Consider the following 20,169-nt stretch of genomic DNA (forward strand, 5'->3'; position numbering starts at 1 on the left):
AGACTTTTATTACAAGGATACATTTAAAACTGCACCAGAGAATCCACACTGGAGAGAAACCTTACAAGTGTTCACACTGTGACAAGAGATTCAATCAGCCAGCGCATCTGAAAAGCCATGAGAGGATCCACACTGGAGAAAAACCTTATAAGTGTTCACACTGTGACGAGAGATTCAATCAGCCAGCGCATCTGAAAAGCCATGAGATGAACCACACTGGAGAAAAACCTTACAAGTGTTCACACTGTGACGAGAGATTCAATCAGCCAGCGCATCTGAAAAGCCATGAGATGAACCACACTGGAGAAAAACCTTACAAGTGTTCACACTGTGACGAGAGATTCAATCAGCCAGCGCATCTGAAAAGCCATGAGAGGATCCACACTGGAGAAAAACCTTATAAGTGTTCACACTGTGACAAGAGATTCAGTGTGGCATCAGCTCTGAAAAGACATGAGAAGATCCACACTGGAGAAAAACCTTTCAAGTGTTCAGACTGTGACAAGAGATTCAGTCGGTCAGGAGATCTGAAAAAACATGAGAGAATTCACACTGGAGAAAAATCTTATAAGTGTTCACACTGTGACAAGAGATTCAGTGTGTCAGCAAATCTGAAAAAACATGAGATGATCCACACTGGAGAAAAACCTTACAAGTGTTCACACTGTGACAAGAGATTCAGTCTGTCAGCTAATCTAAAAAGACATGAGAGGATCCACACCAGAGGGAAGTCACACACGTGTGATCAGTGTAGAAACAGTTTCTCTTTTAAAACTCACCTGAACCTACACTTGAAGAGCCATGCAGTGGAGAAACCACATCACCACAGTCTGAGATCACGGTAAGTAGTTCATCTTTATGTGTTTGTTAAAGGCTGCTTTTCCACTTTTGGAAAAGGTTCCAGTTGTGTTTCCACTTGAGCCTGGTACGGCACAGCACAATTACAAACCCTGAACTCTCAGCACACTTGGCTAACTGTGCCGAACCGTGATGGTTGAATGTGTGTAGTAGTGGTGGAAATTTGGATTCTTTCCAGAGATTTGTTCATTTTCAGTTCGTTCACCAAAATGAATCGTTCATTGATTTGTTCACTGATAATTTCTTCATATTACATAAATACACCAGCAGGGGGCGAAAAAGAGTGTCTTATGTGTTATGTCTTAAGTCAACAAACGTAAATTTACTTGACAAAAAAAAATTATTTGGCTTTATTAAAATGTTTCTCATTTACTTATTAAATTAATAAAATAAGTCAAAATCATCATAAATCTGGGATTATGTTAAACGCTGAGTTATGTTCTATGTTAAATATGAATTTATAAACAATCGTATGTGCCTATGCATTTATACAGTTTTGCATCCGCTTTCTGCCGATTGCTGAATGAGATTGACTCGCATGCTAATGACCGACCTACCCGGTACTCTCCCGGTATTAAGTATTATCTCCTCAATATTATTAACTCATCTTTATCTTTAGGTCATGTTCCAAGAACATTTAAACTGGCAGTTATAAAACCACTCATTAAGAAACCACAATTAGATCATAATAACCTAGCAAATTATAGACCCATTTCAAATCCTCCATTTATGTCTAAAATATTAGAAAAAGTTGTGTCTGCTCAACTGGGCTCTTTCTTGCAAGAAAATGACATCTATGAAAAGTTTCAGTCTGGGCTCAGGCCGCATCATAGCACTGAAACTGCGCTCGTTAAAATCACAAATGATTTACTTTTAGCTTCTGACCAAGGCTGTATCTCAATACTAGTTTTACTTGATCTTAGTGCTGCGATCGATACTATAGATCACACAATACTCTTAGATTGACTACAAAACGACACTGGTGTTCATGGACAGGCATTAAGCTGGTTCAGATCGTACCTATCTGACCGCTACCATTTTGTCGATCATAACTTCAGTAAACTATGGAGTGCCGCAGGGATCTGTGTTTGGCCCTCTGTGATTCTCAATGTATATGCTGGCAGTTGGAAATATTATAAGGAAACATGGAATTAGTTTCCATTTTTATGCTGATGACACTCAATTATATTTCATCACGGCCGGATGAAAACGCTAAATTATCCAAATTGACAGAGTGTGTTAAAGATATAAAAGACTGGATGACACGTAATTTTCTTTTATTAAATCCAGACAAGATAGAGGTAATACTTATCGGTTCAAAAAACCTCCCACAAAATCTCTCACAATACAACTTTAACATAGTAGGATGTCCTGTTACTTTATCCTCTACAGTAAAAGACCTGGGTGTTATACTAGATTACAACCTCTCTTTTGAAAATCATATTTCATATGTTACAAAAACAGCCTTTTTCCACCTTAGAAACATTGCTAAGCTACGTAGTATGCTATCAGTTTCTGATGCAGAAAAGTTAGTTCATGCGTTCATGACCTCGAGACTAGATTACTGTAATGCTTTATTAGCCGGTTGTCCTGCATCCTCAATAAACAAGCTACAGTTAGTCCAAAATGCCGCCGCTAGAGTTCTTACTAGATCAAGAAAATATGATCATATAACACCAATGTTAACATCACTACATTGGTTACCTATAAAGTTCCGTATTAATTACAAGGTATTGCTACTGACTTATAAAGCCCTAAACGGCTTAGCTCCAGTCTATTTAACCAATCTTCTATCACCCTATAATCCATCGCGCTCTTTAAGATCACTAAATTCGAGGCGTTTGGTCATACCTAGGATATCCAGAACCACCAAAGGAGGGAGAGCATTTTCACATTTAGCTCCAAAACACTGGAATAGCCTTCCTGATACTGTTCGTTGCTCAGACTCGCTCTCCCAGTTTAAAACTAGATTAAAGACGCATCTCTTCAGCCAGGCATTCGTATAATATTTTTAATCTTACAGTTAAATCCGGTCTCTAGTTCATAAACGTTTTTTTTTTCTCCATTAGGTCACCTGATGGAGTTTTTCGGTTCCTTGCCACTGTTGCCTTTGGCTTGCTCAGTTGGGGATATTTAATTAAATTTTATCAATCAATAAATTCCACTAGAAACAAACCTTGTTGTATTATTTTAATTTAATACTGTGAAGCTGCTTTGATACAATCTGTATTGTGAAAAGCGCTATACAAATATACTTGACTTGACTTGACTATTACACGCCCCTTCACAGCCTGAACTGGAATGCTATTGGCTAACACTACACAAATGAGACCTAACCAATGCTGCTGCCATTTTTTTTTTTTACAGTTTTTAGAGAAGTGCATGACATGAATCAAACGTAATGAATACAATACAATATAATATAATATTATTCAAAATGAACACAACACACCAGTGCTTACAGTCAGAGCCGATCCTGACCTCCCTGGGGCCCTACGCAAAATTATGTTAAGGGGCCGTCTTACCTGACTTGTGAGCCAAAACCATTTGCCATTGCCACACAGTCACACCTGACACCCCAGTGCTCCCACTACATCCCTCCTTTAACTAGGACTAATGCAAATGTAATTCCTGATATCAGAAATAGACATTGTTACTAGGAAAAGTACATTCTTAATATCAAGGATTCACATTTTAAATAGTTCAAATGTAATTATTGATATCAAAAATGTGAATGAATAAAAGCTAAAATGTCTTGCCATAGCATGTCACTGTGTTTAAATGATAAAAACAATACTTGATACTTGATGGTTAATTTTTACTGAGGGTTGTGCATCCATATTGACCAGTATGTCCAGCCAATCAACATTTTAAATGCGATATAGCCTATAAATCAGTAGTCAGTGTCAATACATTGCTTTCCATCTTGCTTTATTGCAGAGTTGTAACTAAACTGACTTGGAGACTGGATAGTCATTGTCTTGTTTTAAAAGTATGTGCACCCATAATGAGGAGTGCCATCACGCCCATATACTGTACTGGTCCCCACAGATGTGTTGCTGGAAAGGGCACGTTTCATTTCGTGCACGTGCATATGAACGCGTGGCGCGGATATTTTTTCCGAGCTGCAGTTTTATAAACACACCGTTGCCCTTTGTCGTATATCAAACGTATTAAATAGTTGTATTTCACTCTCACTTTTTTTCATCAGGTACAAAGTCAAAGAACACACCCCTGGAAGTGGCCGGCGTTAGCAAGCAGGACACAGAAAGACCAAAAGATACACTGCCCAGCTGGGTTAGACAGAGAGAGATGCATATCAACATAACTATACTGTTCACTGCTGACATCAAACTTGGAGAGGAGAGAACACAAGTCTGCCTGATAGCTGTTTCCGCAATTCACTCTCATGGTGTTTTTTTTTTTCTCTCTTTTCGTGAACAGAAGGATACTGCTTCATTTTCTCAATGAAGTTTCTCAACGATTTTGAATTGAATATTCTGTTTTTCCACAAAAAAAAACAAAAAAAAACTTATGGTGACTACAGCCACATAAATGTAAATAGTTATTTTGTTTCTTTATTTTTTTTTTATTACAGGTGTTACTACCCACTTTTATTACAGGTGTTCTAAAGCCTTTGAGGAATCAATATTTGATGTAAAATCCCTTATTCATTATGGTTCACTCTTTTTATATAATAAAAAAACAAAACATTCATACTTCCGTTTTTGTATTTTTTTTGGTGATGTATCACATCAGAACACATACAAGTGTCTCAAGAAGTGTATTGTCACTGCATCCACCTTGTAGCTGAGAGTCTATAGAATCCAGAAATAGGACTCTCTTCACTCTGCTATGACAATTGACCCTTCCAGAAGCCAAAATATCAACATAGTGCCAGGCGGACTTAAAACCCCTTAGACCTTGAAGTGTTAAACCATGACTTCTGACAAGTTTTGTGGATAGAAATGGACATTTAGAGACATACAAATACGTTAATGCTGCACGCAATGCTGACACTACAAGGCCAGATGCTGTCCTTGTAGCCTATTTCTCAGGTCTGTCTTCAGAAATAAGTGTTGACAGTAAAATGTCCATCATTTAACGAATTTTAAAAACAGATGTATAATACAAATTTTCTTTCTGACATTTTGACAGAAAAAAAACAAGCAAGAACAAAATTTAAACATGTCAATTTTCATTTTACAATTATCTTCTCTCTCTGTGCGCACGTCCGTGAGAGAGAGAGAGAGAGAGAGAGAGAGAGAGAGAGAGAGAGAGAGAGAGAGCTCGCGCAGCACTGATACAACGGTACTTTTAAAGGTGAACTAAGTAACTTTTTTTACCTTAACTGAACAGCTTCGGAGTCATTGAAATGGTTATATTACTTATTTCGGGTTGAATGGTGGTCGTTTCGCACCCCCCTGGTGCCCGTGAGCGGAAAATACGCACTTGCAAATTTGAGCCGGCGGACCGCCGGCCGCCGCGTCAGGAAGTATCGCGTGATATCAGGTCTCGCGATGTAAACAATTGCTTTACGGCCAAAAGAAATCTGCTAAAATGCCGTCATTATTGCGCTCCCTCACGCTGTCCGAACCCGAATAAAGAAGACGTTTTAAAGAATGTCCCATCTGCTTTGATGTCGTTGATCTACTAGCCTCTGGTGTCTGAGAATCGACACCGATTTTTTACTACAGTGTTGTCAAATATATATTCCGAAGCTGTGGGGGGAGCTCTAGAGAGAAACCTGCCAGCAAAAAGCGAGAATACAGCGAAGAAATCCCCAAGCTACTGAGTGCTGCTTTAAATCCATATGTAATTAACTCGCAAGTTTTAGTACAAAATAAACGTAACATAATTAGGTACTTTAGTTATTATTAACACAACAACATAACACGTAGGCTACGTTTCTCAAAACTGAGAATTAATAAGTTAATTAAATGCCTGTTCCTCCAGACTCGCGCTTATCAGTCATCCACAAATCACAGCACTTTCATAATCTCTTAGCCTTAGCGATTTCAATTTTATTTTAGATTTATTGTTCAGCAATACTTGAGCATTTTATAATTTGCATGGCTGAATGATGTCTTCCTCTTATCAAGTGACCATGAATGACGGAGTATTTTAAGTTAATCCATGCGATCAGTCGCGCATGTTCATCGAATCCAGAGGATTTAACTCAATATAATATTTCAACTTTCCACATCCACCCCAGGCCGTTTAACTTCAGGAGTCAGAAGAACCGTGACTACTGTACTGTCCTCGCTTAAAGGTCCCATTGCATGGATTATTTTTATTATTTTAGAATGTTTCCTGGTGTGCCCTTATAATGTTAGTATGATTTTTAGATCAAAATTCATTATAATTTAGAAATAAAAGGCATATTTCCTAGCCTGATTTTAGCCTCTGATTTGAACGCTCTGTTTGAAGGGGCGTGTCTGCTGAGAGACTTCAGTGTACACGCCCACTGCTGTGATTGGCTGCTGTGAGACTTCAGTGTAAACGCCCACTGCTGTGATTGGCTGCTGAGAGACTTCAGTGTAAACGCCCACTGCTGTGATTGGCTGCTGTGAGACTTCAGTGTAAACGCCCACTGAGACTTCAGTGTAAATGCCCACTGCTGTGATTGGCTGCTGTGAGACCTCAGTGTAAACGCCCACTGCTGTGAGACTTCAGTGTAAATGCCCACTGCTGTGATTGGCTGCTGAGAGACTTCAGTGTAAACGCCCACTGCTGTGATTGGCTGGCATGCTTGCATGTGAAATATCTTGCATTACATGTGGAACTCTCTCGAAAACTTTTACTATTACAGTTATTATACGTTTTTACTATTAAAGCTATCGGGATTAACAAATCGTGAGAAGTCTAAGTATTTAGATCTATTCCCATCACATAAAAGGTTGAAGTGATGAGAATTGAGCAGATGACAGCCTGTTGAACGCGTGAATGAAGATCTTATCATTGCAACGCAGTTTCTGCACTCTCACTAATGATTTCACCAATGCAAACATGAGGTAAGTTATGTAAGAGCTTTGTTATGCAGTGTAACAGCGTCATTGATTTAATAACGAGTTGTCCAGATAAACTCACGCTGTGTGATTGACAGCTTGGGCGATTGGAAAGGGATTGTTCTTTGATCGCGTTCTCTATATATATTAATCACAGTTTAAGTAAGATTATTTAGATAAGTTAAAGTTAAGATTAGTTATAAGATAAGAGAAACGACGTGAAGTTGATCGTTTAGTTACTGGCTTGATTTACTGATGCATAAACAGTATTGAACGACTTTGAGAGAAAGATTATCTGTCTGAACTTGAACAATTACACATCAGAAATTCACATAACCCACTGGTTCTTCAGAGGATTGGATGAAGGAACTAAAAAAATACCTTTGTGTTCATTTGTATATCCAAACACTGAGCAACTGCCATGCTTCGCTCGTTTGCAAGCCATGAAGTCTCCAAAGAAAAACCAATATCACGCTCGCACAGTTCAAAATTATTTTTGTGGGCAAAGAAGAGAAAGGGGAGGTGACCTTTCTCCTTATGACGACATAAGGGAATATTTCTAGATTCGACCGTCTGAGCTTTCATTTTCTCAAAAATACCCAGGGCTTGGTTTCCACCAATCAAAACGTCTAGCCACTGGGGGACCATAGGCAGGCTAGGGAAACTCATATTAAAGGATTAGTTCACCTCAAAGTTGAAAATTGTGTCATCATTTACTCACCCTCAAGTTGTTTCATACCTGTATGAATTTCTTTCTTCTGCTGAACACAAAGAAAGATATTTTGAACCACGGCAGGAGAGGGGGGTGACACCACTTTATTTCCAGCAATATGAATGTTTAGGCCAGAAACTAAGTCCATGTTGTAGTGCTAGTACTGGCCACCGCATCTCCGTAATATACATGTGCATCAGGGTGCATCATAATATAATATACAAGCATCCAAGAACAGGCAGTGCTGCTTCAGAGTAAGTCACCAGTTTCACACGGGGGGGTCGTAAAGAAGATGTACTGAAATGACACTTATAAAGGTGATGAGGAAGGATGGAAACAGCAGAACCCGTGTCGACTGTGAGCTCAAACGGGACAGGGCTCACTCCCTCAGTTCCAATGGTCACAGTGCATTTTATTTTCTCACACAGCGGTTTCCCTTCCACTTCAAGCACATGCACAAATTCGGGGACCTCCATTTCATGGGCATCAAGTACTTGCACTTTTTTTTTCTGAACGGCAAACCCTTGCAAAATGTCCCACTTTTCCGCAACTCTTACATTTAACTTTGGCAGCAGGGCAATTTGGAGCATTAGCCAAGTGAGAGCCAGACCCGCAACGAAAGCAACTGCGATTTGTCTGTGCAGTATACTGTGATCGTGTTTTACTCACATGATTTCCGTGGTATTTCTGGTTTCGTTGTGGCACGCCACGCTGAGCATATTTAATCTCGTGCACTGGTGCCGCATCGAACATTTGCGCATGTCCCACAGCAGTCTCCGTTTGGCCAGCTAACAGCAGCGCATCCTTCAGTGTTAACTGTGGCTGTAGCAAGAGACACTCCCGAATATGTGCAGAGGAAACTTTTTCCACTAATTGATCCCGGATCATCTCCTCCGTACAATCGCCGAAGTCACAGTGTACACTGAGTTTACGTAAAGCAGCTACAAAATACTTTACTGATTCATCCGGCCGTTGGGCGCGTTGTCTGAATTTGTTGTTCGACTACTACATTCGTAGCCGGCTGGAAATGTTCTTCTAAAGCTTTGAAAGCATCGGCAACAGTCCGACCTGTATCAGGCAGCGTGTAGAAAACTTTTAACCCCTCGGCTCCCTGGCATTGAAGTAAAACGGTGCGCTTCCTCTCCTCCGGCCACCGATCTCCTGTAGCATCGATGGCGACGAGAGTTTTCAAACATCTACCGCCAAGTCTGAATCGGTACCGAGGGATGACCCGGGCATGGCAAGAACAAAGCAGGCGTAGGTAAACTGAGAGCTGCCATTCTCGTCGCCAAAAATGTTTTATTTTATACTAGTACTAATAAAAGGAAAACGCAGCTGAACAAGCGTGCAGAAGCTCAACACTCCATCCTTTTATTCTGCTTCTTTTTTACATCAACACTCCAAGTTAATACCGACCCCTAGAGGCAGAGGATATTAACCCAGCATAACATTTTAAGCTAACACAACAGCTCTTAACTACAGACCCTTTCCAAAACATTAGAATATGATGGAAAAGTTTATTTATTTCCATAATTCCATTCAAAACGTTAAACTTCCATAGATTATAGATTCAGGGCCCACAACTTAAACAATTTTAAGTATTTAGTTGTTTATTTGTACATAATTTGGGCTTCCAGCTCATAAAACCCACGAAAACAGGATTTCAAAAAAACTGAATACTGTAAGAAATCAGCCCAAATTTTACAGGGCATGAATGTTTTAAACTGAGTGTCACACACTATTCCTCTACTAAACTCAGAGCACCTGCACAGGTTTTCCAAGGTGTCATTAAATTGCTTCACTTTGGTTCAATTGTCTCAGTCGAACTAAAAGATTTGGTGATGCTGCTTTTAGCCGCTACGCTCCTCGCCTCTGGAATAATCTTCCAGAAGAAATAAGTCGTGCTAGAAATATAAATTGTCTAAATTAAAAGTCTAAATTAAAATCATATCTCTTTAGCCTGGCCTTTCTATAATATTTCTTCTTCCTCTTCTTCTTTTCTTTATTTTTATACATTTTCATACATTTTTATTTTATTCTTGCATTTCACTTGTACTTGTATTTTTTATTTTATTTTATTTTTGTGCCTTTAAAGCACTTTGAACTAAATTGACTTGTTTGGAAAAGTGCTATATAAATAAAATTTGCTTGCTCGCTTGCAAGAGCCAAAGCATCTCAAGAGAAGAAGTGAAGAAAAGTGTCCAGTTTCAAAGATACATGAAAGTTGTTACGAACTGCTCCGAGACGAGGGTTGAGATCCAAACGCAGCTTTATTTGAGGGCAATCCAGAGGTGTAATCCAGTGTACAGGCAAGGGTCATACACAGATAGGCAGTCCAAACAAAACAGACAGGGACCAGAGGCAAAAAAGTAATCCAGGGAACAAGGCAAGAAATCCAAAAACCAAAATACATGAAACTAGGGAAACCGCTCAGAGATGCAGTGTAACACTTAAACAAGACTTTGCGGTGAGTGAATGAATGAACATGGTATAAATAGACTGAGACTAACAGGATGATGAGACACAGGTGAATGCAATCAGGGAATGAGGTACAGGTGAATGTGATCAGTGATAAGTGATGATGAGTCCGGGCAGTGAGTTATGGGAAATGTAGTTTGTGAGTGATAATAGTCTTATGTGGAGTGCCCTCTGGTGGCTCTCAAGGGCACTCCAGCTGGTGACCATTACAAAAGTATATCTTGCATTTCCATGTAAGAGTAGAAGTGGAAGAGAAACTAGATGTTCTGATGAAAAACAATGAAGAACGAGTTAAACATTTATATCAGATTCATGTCTCTCTTTAAAGTGTTATTGCCTCTTCTTCAGCTCCTGAACTTTGCCTTCAAAAGGTTTTTTTTCCAGGGTGAATTTTCTGGCACTCTTTCAGTTCATCTTCTGTAGTAAAGGACTTCAGCACTGAAACACACACCGCCGTGTCTTTTCTGCTGTAATATTACTAATGAATCTTCTCCTTTGAGTGAATCTTCAGGTGTTTCTTCAGGACTGATGCCCAATGAAACTGTTTACCACACTGATCACAGTTAAATGGTCTTTCTTTAGAATGAGAAGATGTGATTTCAGAGCGAAAGCCTGAGCCACTTCTTCCCAGTGTGAACTCTCATGTGAATCTTCAGACTTGATTTACATTGAAGCGTTTTTTACACTGAGGGCAAGTTCAAGTTCAAGTCTCCAAACTCTCTGCTTCTCGCCGAATCAAAGGACAAGATTTGGTCGGAACATCTCATGATCATCATCAATCTTGTCATCAGCCAGGCATCACCGGTCTGACTAATTAAAAGAGCCCCCAGCACTAACGAAATAACTGGTCAATGCTAGCTTTGTTGCCAAAATACTGATTGGTTAAGAGAAAGACAGAGACCAAGGTCTCACACAAGAGTCCTCACATTCCAGATTCAAATCACCAATCCCGAGCCATAAAATCAGGCTCCAGCTAGTCTACGCTAACCAACGAAAACCCCCAACTAAGAGCTTTTATGACCAGCTAAAGGAAGAACTTGTCAATGTGAGGGTTTTTTAAAAAGACAGATTGGTTCAGAGAAGTTGCTGGACCCCCACAACATTCCAGACCCCCTCCTCCTTAAGGACCTCTGAACGAACAAACAGAGTTCTTTTCTCTCTAAACCAGAAAACTGAGATTCTTCCTACAGTATACGTAAAACTCATTCAAGAACAATTTTCAATGGACTTATAAACATCATACATCATTCTATGTGTTTCTACGATATATGTGTCCATTTAATATGCTTTAATCCCATATAATTCATGTAATTGTTATAACCATTGGATGCTTGAATGAAAGCGTGTCGTGCTTCCTGTCAGCATGACCGTATGTTTTTAATTCAAAAGATGGTTTGAATGAAATCTGTGTAAAATGTTTTGTATTCTTATAATAGTAATAATGTCTAAACTGTGGCCTCTGTCCTCTCTGCTAGAGCTTAGAGAGTAAGGAGATCCCAGATAACGCATGATTTACAATGAGACAAACAAAGCCAGTGTCTAATTGGTCCGATTCCTTCAGGAGGGGGGACAAACTTTGAGGTTAAAAAATCTTAGACACGACCTGTGCTCTCTCTCTGTGCTCCCTCTCAAGACTAGCAACCATGTAACAAACGCGCGGACGAAGGAACCCAAATTAAGATCAGAAGAACGGGTTCAACAGCTTTATTAAAGCCATCTTACTAGCCTACTCTCTTCTCAATTTTCTTTTCTTTTCTAAGTTTTCCTTTATTTTCCGTTGTGAGTCTCGGTTCTAAGTTAAGTTTTGTGGCAAAGTTTCGGTCCACGTTTCTTCTGCAAAGCCAGCTTCAAACAAAGACTTTCATTCCGCCAGCACACCACGTGACTGGCCGCCCCAGACATCAGGCACGAGGAGACCAGCCAGCTAACGAACTCGGGAAACCCCTTTTACACAACGAAGGGAATTCCCAACAAGGAACGTAAAGACAAGCAAGTACCTCCAGACTAAAATCTGAACTGGTGTATTGATGTCTAAGAAACGATAGAAGGGTTAAATGAATGATTGATGGTTCGTTCCAGGTCATGTCTCATAAGTGCATAGAATCTTGAGATTTCATCATCTCACTCTTAAACTCATTCTTTCCAAACTCTTTCTAATTTTCTTTCTTTCTTTCTTTCTTTCTTTCTTTCTTTCTTTCTTTCTTTCTTTCTTTCTTTCGGCAACCTGTATTACTTGTGTTGTGCTTACAAATTTATTGTCTTGAACTTCGATCTAAGTTAAAGATGCTGTTACCCGTGATTATTTCTTAATTTATTGTTAGCTGGGGATTATTCTTTCTTGGCCAGGAAGATATTATATTTCCTAGAGTTAATAATTGTTTATGCTTTCTGTTCATTGGATGAACTGATAAAATGATCATACTATTGATTCTGCTACAGTAAATTCTGAAAATAATTAAAATATTAATTATTGATCATAATCTGTTATGAATAATAATTAATTATATTTATACGTGGGCGTATAAACGCTACAAACATTAAATCAAGTGAGATTTCAAATGAAGCTCAAAGTCAAGATCACTGATGAGTTCAACAGTCATTTTAATCTCATCAAATCTTGTCAACAACTGCTGTGCACGATTATGATCTATTTTAATGTCATGAAGATGATTTGTGTTATAAAACACTAGTTTGGGCATGAAACAATGTAAATCTGGTGAGCATCAACATGTTAAAATTATAATATACGTGATGAGAGATGATCAATAAATATTTCAGATTCTACAATAAGTACTAAGTTCTAATAAATAACAATAATAATTATGACATTGATCCTGTGTCAACAACGGTTGCAAGGAACACACGATGAAGATGAAGATCAGGTATAACGTCTTCAATAATCCACTCAGAAGGTAATACAAACAAGATAGGCAAATGAAACCAACCGCTCTGCGGAAAAGTGACTTGACAAATGAGAACTGAAAAGACTGCCACTTAAATACAAGGCAAATGAGGGTAAAATGACAAACACCTGTGCAGAACAAATGAATGACCACGACGACAGATAAGTGGCGGGAAAACTAAGACAACGGTGAACATGTGACCGAGAAAACAAACTAAAAGTCCATGAAAATGAAACTAACTGAACAGAACTATGACATCTGTAACTCAAGATCTTAAAATCACGCAGTATAACATGATAATCAGGTTTTGTCGAAGCCACAGCAAAAATTTGAATGATAAAAAACAACTTAAATGAACTAGGGCTGCAACTAATTCATGAAATTAATAATAACAAGCAGATGTCAGAAACAGAAAGCTGTTTATATATATCTGTTTAATCACATGATGTCCGGGGGACAAAGTATGGAAGTATGGTTTCCATCACAGTTGCACAAATAATATAAATATGAAAGTCACAATAATGAGAAATGTTGTTCAATAATTATGACTTAGTATCTAATAATAATCAGAAACTTTCTCGTAATAACTTAACATTGCATAATAACGAGATGCTTTCTCATATTAAGGACTAAACATCTCATAATGAAAATTGTACGTAATAATGAGATAATTTCTTATAATTATAACTCAGTATCTCATAATAATGTGAAAAAAGTGAAGCAGATAGCAAGCAACCACCAATATGTCCTGTTGCTCATCATGGCTGTTAGGAAACTAACTTACACAGGAGAGACTTTAATGCTCAGCACATAAAGATGAACTACTTACTGTGATCTCAGACTGTGATTGTTTTCCATTTGAGTGAGTCACTGAAGATAACTGAAGGAAACTCTCTCCACATGGATCATGGTGATCCGGTTTCTCCACTGTATGGATCTTCATGTGTCGCTTCAGTTCACTTTTAAAAGAGAAAATCTCTCCACACTGATCACACGTGTGCGGCTTCTCTCTGCTGTGGATCATCTCATGTTTTTTCAGATGTGATGACCGACTGAATCTCTTGTCACAGAGTGAACACATGTAAGGTTTTTCTCCAGTGTGAATAATCTGGTGCTCTTTTAAATGTTCAGCTGTAATAAAAGTCTTCTCACACTCAAAGCACACGTACTCTCTCACACCAGTGTGAATTTTCTGATGTGCATGTAAATATGACAGCTGTGAAAAACTCTTTCCACACACAGAACATGAATGTGGCTTCTCTTTCGTATGAACTGTCAGGTGTGACTTGAGGTGTGCTGCCCTAAGAAATGTTTTGCCGCATTGATCACAAGTGAACGGCTTCTCTCCGGTGTGGATCCTCATGTGACTATTAAGTGATGATGATTGTGTGAAACACTTCCCGCACTGATTACACGTGAATGGTTTCTCGCCTGTGTGAATTCTCATGTGAATCTCAAGATTTGCTTTGCCTGAGAAACTCTTTCCACACTGAGTGCAGGTGAAAGATTTCTTGGCTCTTCTTTTCTTTGAAAATGTCTTTTTAGTCGTTGAGCGACTCAAAGGTTTTTCTCCAGGTTTGACATGATGTTCCTCCTTCACTTCACTCAGTTCTTCTCTCTCCTCCTTCACTTCACTCAGTTCTTCACTCTCCTCCTTCACTTCACTCAGTTCTTCTCTCTCCTCCTCCACTTCACTCAGTTCTTCACTCTCCTCCTTCACTTCACTCAGTTCTTCTCTCTCCTCCTTCACTTCACTCAGTTCTTCACTCTCCTCCTTCACTTCACTCAGTTCTTCACTCTCCTCCTTCACTTCCATCAGGGCTGAAATCAAAGAGAAAAAGTTATTTCATTTTCAGTACAACAAAAATAATTCAAAGAGAGGAATATGAAGTGAAAGGACATAAAAAGAGCTCTGATGAAATAACAAAAACTACTTTCCATAAATGAGGTACATTGATCTTCTAATAATATTTTTTAAAAACATTATAGACACAAATCCCATGTTTCTGTAGAAAGAACTGTTAAATATATTTGATCAATGTCACAATTATTTATTGTAAAATGTAATTTATTTTACTTAAAACTTTTTAATTATTACAGTCCAGTCACACTAGACTTTTAATTCCAATGACTCCCATTCATTCGCATGTGAACTGGGTTCAAGTTGGAACGGCAATTCATTATTGGTAATTTATATCAGTTTAAATAGACTCTTGATTATTCTATTAAACTCTTTACATTATATTTTACTGGTTCATTTGGATTCCAGTGTCACTTAGAGTTTCACCCTGGCCAATAATGCTGATCTCACGGTCACAAACTCATAAGTCTGATTATTAGTCGGAGGTTATGACTAATACTGGGCGGTAAACCGGTTTCAGTTTTGAGACGATATGTATTTTTCATAAACTGATACCGGTGCGTTGCTGAAACAGCTGCTGTCTCTATTCAATGGCCATGAAGAGCGCTATGTAGAGTGTGTAGAGAGCGGACCGCTATTAAATACATACCCTTCTTACACTAATATTAACAACTTTATAACACAACAATAAATAACACAAAAACGAACTCTCTTTAATACTGCAAATACCATGTAGAGCATTTGATTCCCGAGATGCAGAATCACAGAATCCAGTCACTAATGGAACTTACTGTATAAAACTGAACGTCACAGAATTGTGGGATGAATAAATCAAAAGTAGGTCTGTACAAATAATCAGATATAGATACAGACTAGTGACTGTGAATATTAAAGACATTTGTCATATCATATAAAGACAGGAACTCAAAAGTCTTTACGACACCCTGTCAAAATAAAAGTTTGGTTTAACTTGAAATAACAGAATAGAGGCTTACTTTTGTACATTAGAGTGTACTTCGATTAATAGTGATGATGATAATAATAATACAAACTCAAAGGTCTTCATTGAAATTACAGAAATTGCACACATTAAAAACATACTTTATAATTATTATTAGCCTAATACAACTTTCCTTTTAACATTTAACATTTTAAATTATACTGTGAGCTTTATGAACTGATTTGATATATATATTATAATTACAAAACTGACTACGTAGGGCTGTACGTAAATGTTCTGTCTAGAAACACATATTTGACAGTGAGTTGACAGTATTAGCTTGAGTTAGGATGCAGATTTACTATATTAAATTTATGTTCATTAACAAAAACAGTAACATCTGTTAAAAACAAATTTAACGACCTCATTATTATTTGGTAAAATGTAATATTCTGATTGAGTTTTTTTTTAATTAACCATTGGTCATCCAGTATCATTCATTTAGATCATGGTAACCACAGATAATACACAAGACAGTAAATCATTCACACAGTTTCTGGGATGCATGTTCATTTATAGATCAGTTAGTCTATCATTAATACAGCAAATACTGTATTAAAGATTGTTTCTGTCTTCCCATTGTCTCTCTCTTGCGCATGTGGCCACATTCCTTTGCCCCATAAAACCAACTTATCTGATCATGGTAGGACCTTCTTGCCCTGTTTGGGGGATGGGACCACAGATCCCAGAGTGAAGTTTAAAGATTCTTTTGTACGTATACCAAATAATTGTGTCTGATTTGTCTCAGTCGTTACAGTTTCCTTTATCCATGAAGCTCTTCCCGAATTGATCACATGTGTAAGGTTTCTTTCTGGTTCTTCCATCAGGTCTAAAATAATCATGTGACATTTCAAATGAGAGAAAAAATGTGAAATAAAAAGTGAAGCCACAAGTCAAGACCACTAACGAGTTCAATAGTCATTTTAAACCAATCAAATCTGGTTTGAGGATGGTTCCAAACATGACAGAATGTTTCAGGAACATCATGCTAACCTTTATATAACACTATATTAACATTCAGCAAACTGGACATTTGTATGTTCTTGGAATGTTACAAATCAACGTTGCTGGAATGTTGAATTTTAAATTAAGTTGAAAGGAACATGTTTGAGGAACATTTCACCTTTTAAAACACATTCCTCTAACGTTAAAAAACTGGCCATTTTTTACGTTCCCAGAACCAACATTTGGTTCTGAATATTTGGAGAATGTTCTTATAAAAAAACGTTTGTTAGCTGGGGGACTACTTACCATGACTGCAGTGATGTGGTTTCTCCACTGTATGGATCTTCATGTGTAGCTTCAGGTGACTTTTAATAGTGAAACTCTTCCCACACTGATCACACGTGTGCGGTTTTTCTCCAGTGTGGATCCTCTCATGTGTTTTCAGATCTCCTGACCGACTGAATCTCTTGTCACAGTGTGAACACTTGTAAGGTTTCTCTCCAGTGTGGATGCTCTTATGTATTTTCAGATCTCCTGATTGCCTGAATCTCTTGTCACAGTGTGAACACTTGTAAGGTTTTTCTCCAGTGTGAATTCTCTTGTGTCGTTTTAAACTGTCCGCTGTAGTAAAAGTCTTCTCACACTCAAAGCACATGTACTCTCTCACACCAGTGTGAATTTTCTGATGTGCATGTAAATTACACCACTGTGAAAAACTCTTTCCACACACAGAACATGAATGCGGCTTCTCCTTCGTATGAACTGTCAGGTGTTTTTTCAGGTCTGATGACCTAATAAATGTTTTGCTGCATTGATCACATGTGAACGGTCTCTCTCCGGTGTGGATCCTCATGTGACACTTAAGATATTGTTTGTTTGTGAAACTCTTTTCACACTGATCACAAATGAATGGTTTCTCGCCTGTGTGAACTCTCATGTGAACATCAAGACTTTGTTTGCTTGATAAACTCTTTCCACACTGAGTGCAGGTGAAAGATTTCTTGGCTCTTCTTTTCTTTAAAAATTTATTTTTAGTCTTTGAGCGACTCAAAGGTTTTCCTCCTGGTTTGACATGATGTTCCTCCTCCACTTCACTCAGTTCTTCACTCTCCTCCTTCACTTCACTCAGTTCTTCTCTCTCCTCCTTCACTTCACTCAGTTCTTCTCTTTCCTCGCTCTCTTCCATCAGGTCTGAAATCAAAGAGAAAAAGTTATTTCATTTTCAGTACAACAGAAATAATTCAAAGAGAGGAATATGAAGTGAAAGTCTTGATGTTCATATAAGAGTTCACACAGGCGAGAAACCATTCATTTGTGTGAAAAGAGTTTCACAAGCAAACAATATCTTACAGTAAGTGTCACATGATGATCCACACTACTTGGCTCCTCAGCCCACCTCTGGGTGGGGGTGAGTTTTTCTCAATTCCCCAAAACTTCAATGATGCAGGGGAACTATGATTGGCCTGCTTATAGTGCCTCGCCATGGCATATGTTAAGTTCTGAGTACGAATTGCTGTTTTGTATTCAGCTATCCTTAGTTTAAGTTGACGTTTTGACCTATGTAAACCAGTCCACAGGGACACTTTAGAAGGTATACTACGTGTGTACTGTTACAATTGATAAATGAAGAAATAGAATATTTCTTACCGGTGCGGGGATGTGAAAAATCGTTCACATTGGTCGAACTGGAGCATTGCGCACAGTTGCCACATTTATAGAAACCCAGGGGTGGGCTGAGGAGCCAAGTAGTCGAGGGTGGGGTAGTCATATCTGAGTGGACCAATCGGTCATGAATGTTACGAGAGCGTCTGAATATGAACCTGGGCGGCTCAGCACAGATGTCTTTAAGTGTCGGGTCACTGTTAAGAACATGCCAATGCTTGCGAATGTTTTTTATTCTTCCTGCTGCTGGAGTGTAGCTAGTGGAAAAAAATTATTTTGATGTTGTGTGTGGCTTAGGTTTTTTCTTTAACAATGAGCTTTATTTAGAGCCCTATCCCATGCTTTAGTAATGTAAGAGTTATCATAACCTCGTTGTTCAAAAAGACACGCTAGATGGGCTGCCTTTAGCCCTATTCGGACGGGACTAGTTTTCCAAACGACGTTTGAGTTACAATTCTTATCATCCTACGTCTGTGATTTCATGTACAGATTCAGACGGGACTAACATCTCCGTGTTTATTACCGAGGTAGGAGTGTCTGTGTTTTACATGTGGGCAATGCAGAAGATCACGTGTTCAGAATCCGTGGATTGCGTATGGTCATATGACCGATCAATGGAAAGATGGCGGCGAAAAAGAAAGTGACGTGACACTGGAGTAGGGAGGAAACATTATCTTTAATTTCTGTTTTATTTATTAAAATCTCAAAGTACGTCTGTGAAACAGAAATTTCTCTAACATCCCCCTGTGAAACTAGTCCCGTCCGAATAGGGCTTATAAATTCACTTGTGGTACTACAATTTCTTCTGACACACAGGAACTGGCCCACTGGTATATCGCAAACCAGATGAGGCGAGTGATTAATGTCTGCTCTTAACAGGGTGTTCCTGCTGAGAGGTTTGCAGAGAGATTGTAGGATATTATTTGCATCCTTAGAAATGGTAAGGTCTAAGAAATCAATGGACTGCCTGTTAAATTCCATAGTAAAAGACAAATAATCTGTAGTGGAATGTACATGAGTCAAAAAATGATTTAACTCATTAGGTGTGCCCTTCCATATTAAAAGAACATCGTCTATGAATCTGTGCCAGAGTGATATTTTGGAATGGAACGGGTATATATATATATATATATATATATATATATATATATATATATATATATATATATATTCTGTATATATTTTTCTTCCCATAGACCCATCACCAAACAGGCATATGAGGGTGCAAACGAGGACCCCATTGCAGTCCCCTTAAGTTGTAAATAGACTAATTTGTCATAGTATTTAAAAAAAAAAAAAAAATTAAATAGAATAACCTCTACAATATTTACAAGAAATTACTGAATTATATTAAATTAAATATTAAATTATAATATTAAATTATACTTGGTTTGATGTTGACAATCAATATTAAAGTTTCTCAAACCTCCCTCTACTGAACATTTGTTGAAATGTTCCCTGTACCCATTTCAAATTTTAACTGTTTATCTAAATGTGATGAAGTGCTTGAATGTTTCTAACATGAATGTTCTTCAGCATCATGAATGAATGAAGAATAAACACCAACCTCTTTGTTCTTCAGGATCTTCAGTGTGTTTCATTCTGCAGGGTTCTGGATCACTCATGTTCTCACTGTCCTCTTTAATAAACTCAGTCTTTGCAGATTTCAGCTCTTCCTGATGCTCTGATGCTCGTCTTCACTTGTAGCTGATGGGAATTTACAGCATTAATTTGGGAATTGC

General features: G+C 38.2%; 3 protein-coding genes across 4 annotated transcripts in view; 2 read left to right on the top strand and 1 right to left on the bottom strand.

The window, feature by feature from the left end:
• The window catches only part of LOC311287787 (uncharacterized protein), a 449,286-nt gene that overhangs the window by 183,070 nt on the left and 246,047 nt on the right, over positions 1 to 20,169 (top strand). The window lies entirely within an intron of this gene.
• LOC311297808 (uncharacterized protein) lies at positions 207 to 4,370 on the top strand (the record flags this gene model as incomplete). Its single annotated transcript, XM_084420257.1, has 2 exons — positions 207 to 841; positions 4,070 to 4,370. The coding sequence occupies 2 exons, from the start codon at positions 207 to 209 to the stop codon at positions 4,110 to 4,112; spliced, it is 678 nt and encodes a 225-aa protein (XP_084276383.1). The 3' UTR covers positions 4,113 to 4,370.
• LOC311297817 (uncharacterized protein) lies at positions 4,208 to 18,249 on the bottom strand (the record flags this gene model as incomplete). Its single annotated transcript, XM_084420268.1, has 4 exons — positions 4,208 to 4,212; positions 14,391 to 14,780; positions 17,072 to 17,215; positions 18,162 to 18,249. The coding sequence occupies 4 exons, from the start codon at positions 18,247 to 18,249 to the stop codon at positions 4,208 to 4,210; spliced, it is 627 nt and encodes a 208-aa protein (XP_084276394.1).

This window comes from Rutilus rutilus, assembly GCF_951802725.1.
Source record: "Rutilus rutilus genome assembly, chromosome: 1".
NCBI lineage: Eukaryota > Metazoa > Chordata > Actinopteri > Cypriniformes > Leuciscidae > Rutilus > Rutilus rutilus.